The 17,037-nt window shown below is 38.4% G+C and overlaps 1 protein-coding gene across 1 annotated transcript; it reads right to left on the bottom strand.

Moving 5' to 3' along the window:
• Positions 1 to 9,990: 9,990 nt before the first annotated feature.
• LOC126410651 (uncharacterized) lies at positions 9,991 to 16,619 on the bottom strand. Its single transcript, XM_050081030.1, has 4 exons — positions 16,533 to 16,619; positions 14,127 to 14,292; positions 13,474 to 13,628; positions 9,991 to 10,136 (listed from the first exon to the last, which is right to left on the bottom strand). The coding sequence occupies exons 1-4, from the start codon at positions 16,547 to 16,549 to the stop codon at positions 10,094 to 10,096; spliced, it is 381 nt and encodes a 126-aa protein (XP_049936987.1). The 5' UTR covers positions 16,550 to 16,619; the 3' UTR covers positions 9,991 to 10,093.
• Positions 16,620 to 17,037: the final 418 nt, after the last annotated feature.

The following is a 17,037-nucleotide window of genomic DNA, read 5'->3' as shown; positions in this document are numbered from 1 at the left end:
TTAAAAAACTTTAAAAAACTAAAAAGTACACCTCATGATAAAAACTTTTTAAAATGCCCCAACCCTCTCTTTTTTTTTTTGTTTTGAGAGGTGCATATTCATTGGGCTTTATCTAGAAAAGTCAAAGTTAGGAAAGAGGAAGGCACCATAAAGGATGGTGTTATCTTCCAAAGGGAGCCCTGAGTTGGAGAGGAGCACAGAACAGCAGAAAGTTGCCAAGAACATAAAATAGCTTGGTGAAGTAGCCTTTGAAACCAGTGGTGCTTGCACCAATTCTTTCATCATAGAATTTCTTTATTTCAACCACTTAAAAGCAAACCAAAACTTTTTGTAAGTTTCCAAAATTCGATAATGTGATTTAAAATCAACATAATACTTCATCCTTTTCGATTTTTTTGCCATTCATCTTTATGGGATATGATAGTTCTTGTATGCATCTAGGGCTGTTCAACCAGTTGATCCTCGGTCTCGTCTTGAACGAGCTTGTTAAAGTTGACACGAGCTCAACTTATGTATTAAATAAGTAGAGTTTGAGTAATGAAAAATTTGATCACATAGACTGGTCGGAATCGAGCAAAGTGGGCTTGGTGGAATTAGACTCAGTTAAGCTCGAAAAAGATAACATAGTTATAATACATCTCACGATATTGTCACGAAAGGTAGATGGTTTAGATGGGTGTGCGTGTGACTAGCAAGTGTGAGGTTCAATTTTTAATTCACCTTGCTGCCTCTTTCTTTTAAAACTAATTTTTTAATAAAATGCTTGTCTCAGCCCAAGCCAGTCCTCAACTCAAGCTTAACCATGCCGAGTTTGAATTTCTAGAGTTCAAGCTGACCCGAGTTCGAGCTAATGAACTTGAACATGGCTTGAGATCAAATGATCTCGAGTTTTTTCATGAGACACTTGAGCTGAGTTTGAGTCGAGCTGAGCTTGCTCGAACTCAGCTTGCGAACAGCCCTATGTGCATCCATCGCTTCCTTGGCTCCCCAGCATTGTTCTTTTTAAAACACTACAAAAAGTTGGTTTCTACCACATGAGAAAAACGTCAACAAAAATAAGCAAAACGTCATGAAAGGTTTTACCGACATTTTATTCCAAACGTCAGTTAAAGTAGTGCCGCTGATGCTTTTACTAATGTCGCAACATTATGTCAGTAAATGTTACTTTTTACTGACATGAACGAAGAAATGTCACTGAAAATTGATTTTGATGTTCTATATTTTCCCTTTTACTGAGACGAGAATCCGCCACTAAAGATGTAACAGTTTTGCTTATGGAAAAAAATGTACTAAATTTACAGAGTGAAAATGTTCACCGCGAAGGAACTCGTTATTGTCAGCAGAGGAAGTTTGAATCTTCAGCTACTTGCCTGGCAGCTTAGACAAAGAAAAAAAGTACCAAATAAGACAATCAAAAGGAACTCGTCACAAAGTTTAACATCCATAGTTGAAGTGGCAATTGGCTTCCTTTCTTTTTTTTTTTTGCAATTGGATCTAGGAGGCGGACGGTCAGGAGATATTCCAGTTTGCCGAATCTTGATTTTCTCATAATTTTTTTTTGTGGGGGTTGGGGGGCGCCCAAATGGCCGATGATTGTTTGGATACTTTATACTTTTTATTTGATTATTTACATGTTCATGGAGGTCATAACAGATATGACTTTGTATGTTTTACTTATCATGTTCGATATTGAATTGAGTGTCACAGTTTAAAATGCTCAATATATCAAGGCGTTCAATAATTATTTATTTTGCTTGTATATTTTTAGGGAATGGTTCAATGGCGGAGCCAGAAATTTTTGGCTATGGGGCACTAGTACATAGTTTGTGAAAAAAAATTTCAACTGAACTACTTTGATTCAACTACTCTTGAATGTGCTTTATACCTTATCAGACTCTACTCACTTTACGATGCAAAAAGATATCCTTGGTGCATAATAGCATTGCCTTTATAGCAAGATCAAACATATTAAAATTGATTTTCATTTCATTAACAGACAACTGCAAAGTATATTTCTGCAATAACATATTTCATATATCCTGTCCAAAGCCATTTGGGTTGCATTTTTTGGTCGAATGACCATAGTTAAAGGATTGCATGAATAAGAGATTAAATATCCACACATCAGATGCCACATGGGAATCTATAGATCAAACGTGAAGTCAGTCGTGGAACAGAGGAAGTTTCTTGAGGATTTTTAAAATTAAACCTGTACAATGTCTATTGAGCAGTTGGCATACTGTCTTTTTTATGATGTTACTTGCAGAAATCAGACATCATACTGTAAGATGTCTATTGAGCAGTTGACATCCAAATCTGTAAGATGCTTAAGGTAAATGACTAATGATATGGGGACTGGGGTTCATATTTGGCAAAGTTAGAGCAACTCATGTTTGCATCAAATATCTTAGGAAACAGAGACGCATCAAATATCTTGGGAAAAAGAAACATTTTCTGGCGAATTTAAGAAGAAAAGGCCCCTGCCTAAAAACAAAATTTCCCCACCAACAGAAATGAAAAACACCTGATGCCATCCGACTCTTATCTACAGCAACCTTTTCGTCTGAGTTTCTACTTTTGGGTGAAATTCCAATTTGGCCGGGCGACTGTTTTATGTTTTATGTTTTCTGGAGCTGGATCGCTGTGAACGGCTGAGACCCAATCCGTTTTGGCGTGGGCAACACGGGCGTGAGGCTGGGTTGAGGCTCCATTTGACATGTAGCTTTCTTTGGCTGGCGTGGGCAGGCGCCCACGCCTGCCCCACGCTGGCTCCGCCACTGGAATGGTTCACGGGTAATCTTCTATCTGAGCCAAATAGAACTTGTAGGAGTAACCTTCTCCTTGCTTTACTCCTGTAAAGCTATACTGCCAGGGCACATACCTTGTATATTCATACTTCTAATTCCGTCTATATGTCAAACCTTTAAGATGCCTGCAGCTTCTCATCTTTCATGAAATGCCAAACCTTTAAGAAGCCTGCAGCTTCTCATCTTTCATGACAAGATGTGGATCTTTGTTTACACTGTATTCTTTTGCTGCATAGTTACTGTCACTAAGTAGTTAGCATACATTTCAAAGATACGCTAGCAGCTCCATCCATGTGACATTCTGTTACAGCTCTTGTGGCTAAATCTGGATTCAACATATATATGTTGGTTGATAGCCTTAATGATGTGCATGCACAAATATGTGCATATTTGTGGCACTATCATGCCTATATGTTCATCTCTATTGTTTAAGCACTTGGGTCTGTTCTTCTTTCATTGTTTTCTGGCAGGTTAGAATTGCGACTTTGTTTTCCAATAACTTTGTTGCAAAAGCTGCAGCATCAAATCTTCCTTCAAGTATGTTTCTTTTCCTTTCTGTATTATCTATTTAGTTGATAAAGTTTGATCTTTGGCCTCTTGTTCCGCTTTACTACATGCGTACAATCTTATATTGCTTCCATAGTTTATAAACTGTTGCATTTATGCCATGCACTTTTATGCTCAACTTATTCTTACCAGTAACCAGACGACATTTAGTATAGGCCCACTAGGATACGATATTAGGCCATGATTCTCTTGTTAGCTTCTCTCCTTTTATTTTTTAGTCTCTTTTCTTTAGAGGACTTGTTGTCTGTGTAATTGCCGGTCTGGAACTATTTGTTATTTCTTTTAGCATGTTAATTAGTTAATTTAAAATCATGTCGGATGGAAGACCACAAGGAGAAGTTCCTGAGTGCTTTGGGTCTGAAGTGAGAAACATATACCTTAGTACTATTATTTTTGTTCTTCTTAACCATAAAATTTGCCCAGGAACGAAAGATATGAAGTTTGTTTTCCTTTTTTATTGCAGTTGTCTAAATAAGTTGTACATGACAAGCTGCTTATGACTGAATGTATAGGCACTGATATTTTTCGTAGACATCATAATATACGGAAAAAAAAAGGCTATAACGACGTCGTCGATATTTTTGCCTACGGAATTTCTACCGACGGCTTTGCACCGGTCGGCGAAAAAACTGATGACAGCTTTAGGGGACGTTTGCCTACGGATTCGGCCGTTGGCAGGGCCAAAAATGTTGTAAAATGGCCTAAAATCGGATAAATTACAATCAAACTAAAATGAGATTTCTGATGATCAAAACTGATGTAGTGATGCAGCCATGAAATTTGAAGGAGAGAGAGAGAGAGCCGATGCAGTGTTGAGGAAACTCACCAGTACTTTAGGTGAAGCTTTTGGGTGAAGTCCTACAAAGAAAAACCAGGTTGGGCGAAGTCCTTAAAAAACCAGGTTGGGCGAAGCTTTTGGGTGATGCCCTCCTCAGAAAAACCAGGTCATGAGAGATCTTCTGTCCGGTGACAAGGAAACCAGTTAGTGAGAGATCTTCCGTCGCCCAAATGGGAAGAGAGGACGCACCAAAGCAAAATGTGGATAGCGCGAAAGAGGGGTTTCTGGAGCTACGGGATGGCTCGCCAGTGCTCCATGTGGGGTTAACACCCTCTCGCACGATTTTGGTTGATGCTACAGCTGCCAATGTGCCATCAATAGCGCGCCTTGACGAGAGCAGCGTAAGGCAGCATATCATGTCCATCTTCAACGAAGTGTTAGCTTAGTAAGACTTATTCATCCCTAGCGTTAGGGCAGGCAATGCTACCTTTTGGGACTTGTCGAAGTGTTATTTCCATCCCTGCCACTAAAGCGTCGGTGAAGCTATATTTTGTTTGTTGTGGCCCTTTCTTTTGATCATTACTGTCACTATCTCTTCAAACTCAACATGCAGCTTGCCCCATTGAGTTTGAGAGGGATGTTGGAATATCAGCTAATGCAGCCATGCAAGTCAAGGATACTTGTAACGCTAATGTTAGAAGATTTGATAATATTGAAGATCGTGCCCAGAATAATAACGCCAATTACTCACACAAGAATGATATAAAGAAGATCCAGGCATCCAGCAATATCGGAAACTCTCTCAAATCTTGCGAAGTTGATTTATCATGTAAAGGGAGTCTTAAGATCATGGGATGCTATGAGTTATCATGTATCTCCTCAATCTCAAGTAGTAGAAAAATTCCACGGGCAGTTGCCAAGGGTGAGAGATCGTAGATGTAGGTCAAATGACTAAACGATGTTAAACTCTTTTGACTCTCTCTCTCTCTCTCTCTCTCTCTCACGCATACATGTCCTCGTTTCTTCTAGCATGTAACCCTGGCTTTGCCATGAAGGGCAAGTAGTTCCAGAAAAGAGAATGAGTCTGACAACAGCAATCCTTGTAGACGAGATGAAGGCCTCCAACTTTGTCGATCGTCAAATGGGTATTGAGCAGTGATAGAGCTCAAGGATGAAGACATTGAGGGAGGGGGGGAGGGGGGGGGGGGGAGCTGCTCCAAGACGACCATATAGTAGATCATTGAGTGGATGTGGGGGACACATCATCCTTGATTGCAAGGCATATATGGTAGCATGCAAATACCTGACGTCAAACATATAGAAAAAGCCTCCCAGCAGAAACACGTGGTGCACACAGACAGATTTGTACAAGACTGTTGAGTAAGTGTGTATATATATATATATGTGGACAATAGAGTAAGGCGGTTTTAATTGTGGCATGAGAGCGCTCTGACTGTAACCATGCATGAGGGAGAGAGAGGTGAAGAGAGGTTTGTGTGGGAGGCATCCAACGGTCTCCATTGACGCCTTGAGAAATCAATTAGTAATGGCTATGACCTCTATTTTCACGATATTGGCTGATGGCAAAAGCACATCTTCGCCTACGGCCTACCATCCATGGGTGCTTATACCAAGTGTCTTAGTGTTCCAACCCATATTTTTTAATTTTTTAGGAAAAGTCCTACATTTCTTTATAGAGTCAAACTGTCCTATCTGGTACCTTAGAGGGATGGGGGTTAAGGTGGAGGCATCAGCTTTCAACCAGGTGTCTCCTACTTACCCGAAAAGAAAAGTTAAGGCCACAACACAAGTCAAAGTCTAATATATGATAATTGTCACCAATGTACTCCAACATTGTAAAATAACCAATGCACTTAAATGTCCTATACTAAGACAATATAGAAGAAATTGGAACACTAACCCTATCATTTTGCTATAGAAATCTCTTTTGTACTTTTTGATCTGGCATGCAAATGTGGCGTTCTGGCTGTGGTGGTTTGAGAATAAGTCGAAACTGTCCCCTTTCCTCCTACCCCAGGAGCAGGATACTTGTTAATTGGAATGCAACACATCATCTACCATTTGCAGTTTAGAAAAGTATTGCTTACGAGAATCAAACTGACAACTAGGCTTTTCCCAGCCTGCCAAACTGATCAACTATAATATGGCCTTCGGAGAGATGTTGATATGTGATGCACTTTTGATTCCAAACTTAAAAGTAACCATAGCATATGCCCGAAGTAGTGTCTTAATACATTTCATAAGAGCCGGTTAATTAGGGCGCTTTGTTAACGCTGAAATAAAGTCACATATGTGTAACACTGGCCGAAGAAAAAAAGTAATGGCGGTCAGAGCTTTGATGCATTGGCACTAAAATAGCACCAGAGATGGCGTCCAGTGGCGCTATTTTAGCACCCGAGCTGACGTCAATTGTTGCAGTGAGGTAGAGAAAAATAGCAAATCCAACACTCATGGAAAGATTAATTTCAACCGGCCTCCTGTTCACAAGGAAATAATAAAGGAAAGAGAATAAATCAATGTGAGTCAAATTGTAATCCTGATCCCATGAAATCCTCTTGCGGTTAATGCTACTTGTACAAAGGGAGAGAGATTCAAAGAATTTAAACAGTGAGAAAAGGAACCGTCACAAATTGAGCAAACCACATTAAACCCCTTGCATCTATTTCTCTCCTGTTTCTCCCACTTTGTAGAATCGTGCTGTTTTTTCAAAAGATGATGCTTAGTCCATCTAGCCCTGGGCAACCCAAACCTGGTTATATGTAGGGGTGGGTATCGGGCCGGGCCGGCCCGGGTCTCGTTTTGGGCCTCGCTCGGCCCATTTAAATTAAAAAAATATTTTTTAATTATAAAATAACATTTTTTAATATAAAATGTCTTTATTAAGAATAAAAAATTATTATTAAAACAAAAAAATTAAAAAAAATATATATATTTTTAAATTACCGGGCCTAAACGGGCCGGGCCGGGATTTTCCCGGCCCATATATGTGTCACACTGTTGCACGAATCTTCATGCAAAAGTACAGTTAATGATTAAAATACATTTAGTTTACATTAAAAAAGAAAACTTTTTGTAAATACAAAATTAAAAATAAAAAAAGTAAAAAGACTAAGATGACATTTTTTTTTAATAAATTATCAAAATGTCTTTCCCTCATTTAGTGTGTGCTCCTTTAGTGTGTACCGCATGCAACTTTCTCCTGTCATCCCTTAGAATGGTTCATTTGACCGGGATCTTTTTGTGGACACCTGAAGACTTGCTGAATGCATATTTTGTGATGTTTCTTTCTTTTTTAAAGGGTTTTCAACCTTGAAGATTTACATTTTAGGTAGATCATGACTCATTTGTAAGCCTTGGGTGTACGTTGTACTTTAACCCTCCTAATTCACTTGTTAGGGGTGGGGCCTCGATGTAATATTGTTACCAGATGATTTCTGTTCAATCGTGACAAATTTTAGTGCAATGTTCTATAAGAACCTAAAAAAAAACAGCTATAGTTTAGCTCAAGAAAAGTAAAAGATTTATGCCGGACAGATAAGATGAAAAAAAAAGGCAATCACAAATTCTCTAGAACTACGAACCATGAAGCTCCCACTTTCACTGATGGACACTTACTACACTTCCTGCTGGCCAACTCTGACAAAAACATACACACACGCGTACACACACACACACAGAGAAAGAGAGAGAGAGATGATGTATTCAAACATTGCCAATAAAAAAACACCCACAAACCAGTTGTTGGGGGAGACAAAAGACCGCCAGAATTCCTGCCATAGAGTACATGGAATAAAAAAATATAAAGCCTGTACGGAGCCAATGTGACACTTGGAGGAAGTCCTAATCAAGACTGCTACTTAAAATAGAATGTCAAGCTCAGATTTCTAATATTAAGACGTCGTCCTCGAAAAAATAATGTTTCTTCTGCCCGAAGCCATAGGGCTCTCCAACTGGTAAAGAGCCAGCACTTTGATAGTCGCCGTCCCTTGGTCTTGCACAGGTTGGGCCTAGAATGACTCCTTCAATTGGGAACCTAGTTATATAAAGTTATAGTGGTGCATAAATTTTGGTACATTAATATGGTTAATAAGTAAAATACTCTTAGTTGGCATTGAAAAAAAAAAATTGTAAAGACAAAAATGAAAATAAAAAAATAAAAAAACCTATATACAACATTTATTTTTAACAAATTACAAAAATGTCTTTCCCCAACTTTCTCTCCTAGAATTGAAGAATTGTTGATTAGGTCAGTGCCAAGTATTGTCAAATAGTTGCTGCAATACTTCACATTCTAAAATAGATTAGGAATATCCTCCTCATTGTGACAGCAAAGTGGAGTTGCGCTCTAGACATGGGACCTGGGCCCATAATGCATTTTAGAGGAAAAAGTTGAGCTCCTAGCGGAAAAAGGAACCTATATACCCTGCTGAAAAAGGAAGCTACTATGCAGTAAAAGGGAGAATGATATTTTGATAATTGATTAAAAAGAGATGTTCTTCAAAATCTTTTTTACTTTTTTTATTTTCAATTTTGTCTTTACAAAAGTTTTTCTTTTTAAATATAAACTAAAGGTATGTAGTCATTATTACTAGCACACGAATTTCGTAACCACTATGACACATCAAAGTTTCATGCCCACCGTTCGAAAAACAGTTGAAACACCTGGAGGTTAGATCTATCTCCCATCAATCTTGTGGGCACCCTAGAGAGATCATGAAATAGGCCACACTTAGCACTCATAACTTTGCCCACAGCTGATTCGACGATATGCAATGTAGGGCCCGCATGGGCCATAGGTCGCCTCAATTTTTTTTTTTAATTTATACGTAAATTTTAAAAAAAGTTATTTGTTTTATATAAAAATTTTAAAAAATCATATTTTGACGTTATTCATGAAAAATTTCTGGGTTAGCCTATGATAGTAATATGGATCTTACTCTCATTGACCATGATAAGAGACCAAATACTCTAAGAATGAACCTTGTAGGAGATTCTGAGTGCATGATGATCCACGGAGGGGGCCAACCAGGAGTCCCATTAACAAGTCCATGGAGGCCTTGTTCGCGCAATCACCACTGCTCAAAAGTAAATGCCTCGTGCTCAGTGGAAATGACAGTGGTGTATGGTCTGAGACTGTGCGGGTGGTGAAGGAAGCAGAAATATAATATAATACCATGATCATCAATAAACTCTCAAATAAGGATGGGCATCGGGCCGGGCCGGGCAGGCCTGGCCCGGGTTGGCCCGTCGGGCCCAAAACCCAAGCCTGGGCCTGGCCCAATTATTGATGGGCCGGGCCGGGCCTGGTCCACCATGAATGAGGCCCAGCCCAGCCCGTTTTGTTAACTAGTGGGCCGGGTCGTGTCGGGCCAGGTCGGGTCGGTTTGATCCAAAAATCAAATAAGAAAAAAGAAAAAAGGCTTACAGTTTCCATAAAATCTAACATTCGAGAGAAGAATCAAGTATGGTAATGCCGATAACAAATAACATAAACCAAATAACATAAAGTGCAGTTATAAAAGATTGAATTACACAAGTAGTATAAGCAGAAGAAATAGAGAGGACGTTATATAAAACCAAGAACAAGAAAAACAAAGACGCAGATGAAGGCCCCATATCAAAATCAACTTAACTCAAATATGAAATAATTTAAGCGAGATCAATAATATACATTTTTCCTTTGGCCAAACTACTTCATCAAAAGCACCAACATCATCAATTCATCATAAGGCATAATCTCAGAGTATGTAAGGATTACAATAGTTTTTGGTCGAATCAACCAACCAAGAATATAAAAAGGGACAACTGCTTAAGATAGGAGACAACAAAACTAATCTGCAAGCATGAACATCAAGTCTCTGCATAAGATCTTAGACAAAGATAGATGTCACACCCATATCTGAGAGTAACAAAGAAATGATCACGTCAATAGAGAGTTCATGGTTGTAGCTTGAAACATCCATCTGTAGTTGAACATGAAAAGGAAATGTTAATAAAAATTAACATGTGCTTCTCAGCATAGAATATGAAGCATTACTTAAAAAAATTACTATAATAATCATGCACTCGATTAACATTCCTCGTCAAAATGGTGCTATGCATCATGAGAACTGTAACAAAGATACTTATTAATTTAAGCACACTATTATGTTAATATGTATAAACTGTGAAACATGAACATCTTACCTTTCACACAAGTTGCTTGCATCACAAATCCAACTTTGTGTGCAGATTAATGACTCAACATTTTCAGGGGTAGTTGAACATCAATGATCATTAAGAATTCTTCCTAATATACTGAATGCAGATTCTGAAGCAACTGTAGATACAGGAATAGCTAACACATCTCGGGTCATCTTTGCTAGAATTTGATATTTGCTTTCATTTGTCTTCCACCAAGATAATATGTTGAACTCTACAGTAGGTGTAATTTCTTTCATTGGATCAATCATTATTTGTCTAGATCTGTGTGAATCACTACAGGAGATACAGAGTTGACATATGCTTTAAACCCATATCTAGACAAACTTTTATACTCTTCCGTTGCAATCATGGTACTAGTGGATGCATTGGTCCTTTGCATATTACACGTGTCACTATCCTCATACATATTTCTGTACTCAGCATACAATTTATGAAGAGTGCTCTTTATAATTTCATATTTCACTATTGCATCAGGTTTACCTAAATTGCCAAGCATATACTTCAAGTATGACAAGTTGAACATAGGATCCAAAACAGCTGCAATTGCAAAGAGAATATTGTAGCCCTTAAAGTATTTGTCAAACTTTTCCTGCGTTTTGCATGCCAATGCCCTTATATGTTCATTCGATGTTCCACGATGCATATACAAGTGATGGTAAATTGATACGATTTCTTCAAAAACAAGATTAGCTGTTACATAATTGGTGGTAGAGAAAAGATTTGTTGCATCGTAGAAGACCTTTAAGAACTGACATAAATCAGATGCATGATACCACTCATTCTCAGAAGGCAAAGATGTATAACTAGGATCAGACGATGCCAAATGTTGAAAGACATCTTTGAATAATAATGCATCTCTCAACATTATAAATGTAGAATTCCATCCAGTAAGAACGTCATAGTTTAAACATTTTTTCTCATCCAAACCCACTGCCTTTACATATTCTTTGAAAGCATGTAGTCGTTTTGGTGATCCTCTTACATATTTGACACTGTCACGAATTCTTGAAATTGTATCATCCATATCATTCATACCATCTTTAACTATCAGATAGATGATATGTGCACCACAACGAATATGAAAGTTCTTCCCTCTCAATGAAAATGAAATATTATTTTTTCTTTCTATGGTCCTTCTCAATAAACTTATTCCACTATCATTTGTTGAACAATTATCAGCAGTGACAGAAAATAGCTTCAATTGAATTTTCCACTTAGTAGTAATGCACTTCGATAAAATTTCACATATATAACTTGCATTATGTGGTGGAGGCACATGTATAAAATCAAGTATATGAGAGTGCAATTGCCAATCTGTATCAATATAAGAGGTTGTCAAATATAAGTACCCTAATGTCTGTTGTAAGGACCACATATCAAATGTCAATGAAACCTGCTGCACTTGGTTATTTAAAACTTCTTGATATCTCTTTTTTTCAGTCAAGAACATTGATTGTACCTCTTTTGTAAGTATTTTTCTAGAAATTGGCACAAACCTTGGATTGCATGACTTTAGAAGATCGTTAAGATATTCATATTCTGCAATACTGAAAGGAAGAGAATGCATTATTGTCAACTTCGCCATACATTTTCTTATAGTGTCCATATCAAATTTATGTAGACCTAAATTTGTGGCACCAGATTCACCAACTCCAATTGACAAAGTTCATTGTTTTCCATCAAGTATTTGTTTTCTGACACATGTATCTCTATGTCGTTTTAAGTTACTCGTACTACTGCTACTATATGCAACAAATCGTTCACCACAATGTTTGCATTTCGCAAACTCTTTTCCCTTAAATTCTACTAATTTGAAGTCATTCCATACTAATGAGCTTCTTTTCCTTTTGGATTCAACGTCTTTTTCAGTACATGTACAAGATTCATTTTCCTATACATCTGCCATCGGACGACATTCTTCATTCCCAATGCTAGATGACATGACTTACTATTTGAATGGAATTTGAACAACCTAAACATAGAGTCATAGGGAAACCAATTGAAATTGAAAACGTAGAAGGTTTTAAGATCAATAATCAATAGAAGTTGCACGCATAAAATTATTGAAGTAAACATTCTTGCAAGTTAAACATTACAAGGTATTCCTTCCCGAAGCATGCAATAAAAATAAGAACAAAAGAATCAACACGGTTCATGCAAGGAATTTTATTTGTTAATACTGCATCGTGAATATGCTTCAATCAGATTCAATTACTGCATCGCAAGAATGTCATCTTGTATATTGTATCCTTTAAGGAAAGCCCCTTGCCAAGGCATTATCTTTGAAGCAACCCTCTCATTCTTTCTACAATTATTTTCATAATGATTTTTCAAAAGGTTTTATAAAAGGCTATGGGTTCGAGGTCATCCACCTTCTGTATTACCTTAAGAATGAGCACAATTAGGGTGTGATTAGTGCTCTGCACTAGTTTCCCTTTGTGAAAGAAATTAGCCACAGCACTGGAGAACCATCAGCCCAGCCGCATTCTCCTTGCCCAGGCCTTTGATCGTTTTTCCAAACTTCCTCCTTTTGAATTGGGTGTATGTAAACTAAGGGTACCTGATACTTACTCAAAACTACGGAAGTAGCATAGTCCAAACAATTGGTAAAGGAAATGGCTCAGAACAAGGGGCCCGGACAGGCTTAACATATGATAAAGGACTGGGGTCTTTGAACGCAAAGTAATCTGGTCCAAGTTCAGGAAACACCTTGCAGCAGGTGAAAGCCCTGACTTGACCAATGTAGGTCCACTCACTAAAGGGGACTGTACTTCTTCTCAAGTTAAAGCAAATCTCTCTCTCTCTCTCAAGGTGATGAAAATATGTTAACTACAATAGGCATCAACTCACCCAAAAAAGGGCAATAGATAAGTTTATTTTCATAAAGTCAAATACACCAAAAGAGGGGAACACTTTTTTTTTCTTCAAGCAGAATATTCACAAATTCATTATATCCAAGGATTGATGTTGAGTTGAAACAATTGTGTAAGTATATATATATATATATATACACACACACACTAAGGAAACAGACAATATGGATTTAAGGCCTTAAGAGAAATATATGCAAATTCAAAATCTACATATATCACCAACCTGAGTGCAATATTTGGTAGACTATGATCATCACCAGGCTCAATACATGCAAATGGTAGAGATACAAAGGGCTTCCTTTTTGTTGATTCCTCAAAGATTAGATTTATAGAATCAACAAATATCACTACATTCGAGGCATGTTCTGGAACGACGTTCTGAGAAAAAAGGTGTAGAACAAAATGACGTGATTGATTAAGTAAAGAATATCATCAGCCATAGAATAAACTAAAAGAGAAATCACCAGCAAAGATGAGAAAACTATTGTTGCATGGTACACAATCAAGCCAACTGTTGAGATAAATACATGAATAAAAAGAAGAAAACAACGTGCTAAGAGATGTCAACTTGCAATTAGAGTGGGAAAAGCAACAGAATTCAATTGGAAGAGATAGGGCACCATAGAATCAACTATCATAGTCTGGTAGATGTCATCTCGCCACCTGGTAGATATCAAAGTTGATTTCGTCCACAACTGAAAGAATTGTAACAAGAAGAAAAGAAAAAAATCACATGCAAATGGGTGTCTAATATTGATTTCGTCCACAACTGAAAGAATTGTAACAAGAAGAAAAGAAAAAAATCACACGCAAATGGGTGTCTAATATTTGGTGAACAAAGCCGCATGTTTTCAGTGAGCAGCGTCAAGCGTGTACCTTCACATAGCAAAAGGGTGATGGTGGACCATGGGTGGAGCGGTGGCGAGTGGCCCAGCGGTGGAGCGGAGTCGGTGGCGCCGTCGCGGTGGCGGATTGGCTGGTAGCAGGTGGCACGCGGTTGCCATCCCTCCCTGTCTCTGCCTCCCTCGATGCCTCCCTCCGCCTTCGATGGAAAGAAAAGAAAATGTGATTAACGAAAAGGGGAGGGCGCTGCGCGCATGAGAGGAGACGCCTGACCTAACGGGTCATCGGGGCGGGCCAGGCTATAAAAGTCAGAACCGGGCCCGACCCGTTAAGATCTCGAGCCGGGCCGGGCTCACTCAAGTTGAGCATGATAACATGATATTTCGACCCGGACTCGGACCCGGCCCATATCGGGCCGGCCCAGCGGCGGCCCGCGGCCCGACGCCCAAGCTTACTCTCAAAAGGCGGCCAAGGAAGGGTTAGGGTGAAATAGACTGTTGGAATCTGACAAGGACAAAAAGCAAGTGAAATCCCCAGCCAATATGTGGAATTCTAGGAACCTTGAACAAACTCATTGTAAATCACTCCACAATAAATACCAACGTGCAGCATGGGTGAGTCGTGACCCACAGTCACTTCCGATTGTTAGAGGGAACTCTCCAACATTAACACTGTTATAGATGTTTTCCCAAAAAAAAATGCTTAAGAAGACAATAACAACTCCTAATGCTGTCACACATGCTTTCAAACTTAAAATATGCATATATCCAATAATTACCCAACTAATGGTAGCCTTTAGCATCAATAAAACAATCCAAACAAGCCAATTTCATAAAAGAAATTGCACAAAACTGTTGAAAATCAAAATCACTTGGCTACTAGCACAAGATTGTGTTTCCAACACCAATATTGCAGCAATATATATAAAAAATATGCTAAATAATGCAGAAAATAAGAGACACCAGTTTACGTGGAAAAACCCTCAATAATGAGGTAAAAAACCACATACAAGAGAGACTTTATATATATTTAAAGAGGCAAATACAAACACATCAATATGTGTTGTTATTATTGCAGAGAATAGCATAAATTATTCTCAAGAATGAATGCACAAAAAAACAATCACCGTGTTTTTCTTTTTTTTTTTCCTTGTTTTCTCCACTTTCCTTCTCTACACTTGCACCCACGGCTGCACAAACTCACAACGGTGCTCTTCTTTCTCTTTCCTTCTTGCCTACCTCCTCTCTTTCTCTTCTTTGCCTTCCTCTTCCCCTTTTCCTGGTGTGAGACACGAGGGAAGGACCCTCTTTTTTTTTTTCAAAAGAAAAACACGAGAGAGAGAGAGGGACGTGAGAGCAATAGGGCACCATTGCCGGTTCACTTAAGTGACGGTCAGATCATTCCAACAGCCAATCCACATGTTGATCAGTCGTAGTATACAAGATCAAGCTATACCTGCCTAGGCAGCTGTAGCGACGTTGAGCACACAGCGAAGCCGCTTCAGCAAAACGCTCAAGAAGAAGAGACTCAGTGGCTTTAACAAGAAACAGGAGAGAGAAACAGCCAGCGAGTGGAGGAATGAATGGAAGGGGACGCCCAAGGGTGGCACAAAGGACGGCACAAAGGACGGCGCAGGAAGGACGTCGTCAAAATGAAGAGGGTATGCACAGATGGAAGGACGTCGTCCCTTAAACCACATTAACTACCCATCAACTCAATAGCAACATTTGGCATCAATCTGGATAAGGGTCGTTTCTTATTGATAACATATTGTTACGCTTCATTAATTCTATCTGAAGTAGATTCATTAGACACTATGTTCCATAAACTTGTCTTAATTTTTGAGGTAGTTACAATTTGTTACTAATACCAAACATGTTCAAGGTGACATTTGAATTGTTGGAATTGAAATTAAAAATAAAATTTCTGAAAAACTTTAGTGCTTCAATAAAATTTCAAACTTTTAGTGACAGATCCAGAACTAAAAGCCTACCATTAAAGTCTCAATAGTCACAGCTTCCTTATAATGCTCTTGCTTCGCATAAAGGGTTCTTTCCTTTTTTATAGCCTTGACAAGGCCGACTAATGGCTCAGGAAAAGCTCCTTGGAGTAAAAAACTTCATTCCAAACGAGTAACAAAAAGCCAGGTTCTTTTATTCCAGCCCTTCAGACACAATGCTTTCATGGACGCATCTGGATTTTTTCTTCGTCAACTCAGGGTGATTAGTGCCCATTTGGATAACAATAACGCTGAATTTATTTTTTATTTTCTCTATTATTTCCTTTAATCAATACTAGCTTCAAGAAGTGTAACGTAGCTGATTAAACTGGTGGGCTAATATATGTCTGATTCTCAGTTCGATTCACATTGTTTTTACCCATCTATACTGCAAAAGGTGGATGCACTGCATTATTTTAGTTGATGGGTGTCCTACTTACCACTCAAGTTCCACCATGAAGGCATGAAAAAGGGAAATGGCTCCAATCTCTCCTTGAATCGCCTTTAACCAATGGCAGCGTGGCCCATTGCAGCTGCACAACTTTTGCAATGTAACGACGACAAATCTCAATCCAGTATATAGAGTTTTGTTGCAGCCCAGAGCTGCATCTAGCCTCCCTAACTTTTTAAAAAACCTGTATACAAAAAGATATTTACAGATTAGTACCATCCTTAACCACAAATTTACATCTTAATTCGTGCCCCTACTCAGCTGAGTTCAGGTGTTGAAGAGGGGCCTGCCATTTATAAAACAGTTTGCCAAATTAATGAGATAATTGACTTTTCAAGTCCTTGGCATGCAGGGGTGGAGACAAGAGCCAGCAGAAGCCACGGCCCCTTCAGATTTTCAAAAAATAAAAAATTTTACTTGTATATTTTAAAATTTTAATTTAAGGTACATAAAAAATTTGAAAAATGATATTTCAGCTCTGATTAAAATTATTT

Source organism: Nymphaea colorata, chromosome 12 (genome assembly GCF_008831285.2).
Source record: "Nymphaea colorata isolate Beijing-Zhang1983 chromosome 12, ASM883128v2, whole genome shotgun sequence".
NCBI lineage: Eukaryota > Viridiplantae > Streptophyta > Magnoliopsida > Nymphaeales > Nymphaeaceae > Nymphaea > Nymphaea colorata.
This window is presented reverse-complemented; position numbering and strand designations above follow the sequence as displayed.

Coding starts and splice junctions, on each gene's coding strand:
- LOC126410651 (XM_050081030.1), bottom strand. Junction 13,629..14,126: donor CACCCTTTTGCTATGTGAAG/GTACACGCTTGA, acceptor CTTTTTTCTCAG/AACGTCGTTCCAGAACATGC. Junction 10,137..13,473: donor CTACCAAATATTGCACTCAG/GTTGGTGATATA, acceptor GTTCAACTACAG/ATGGATGTTTCAAGCTACAA.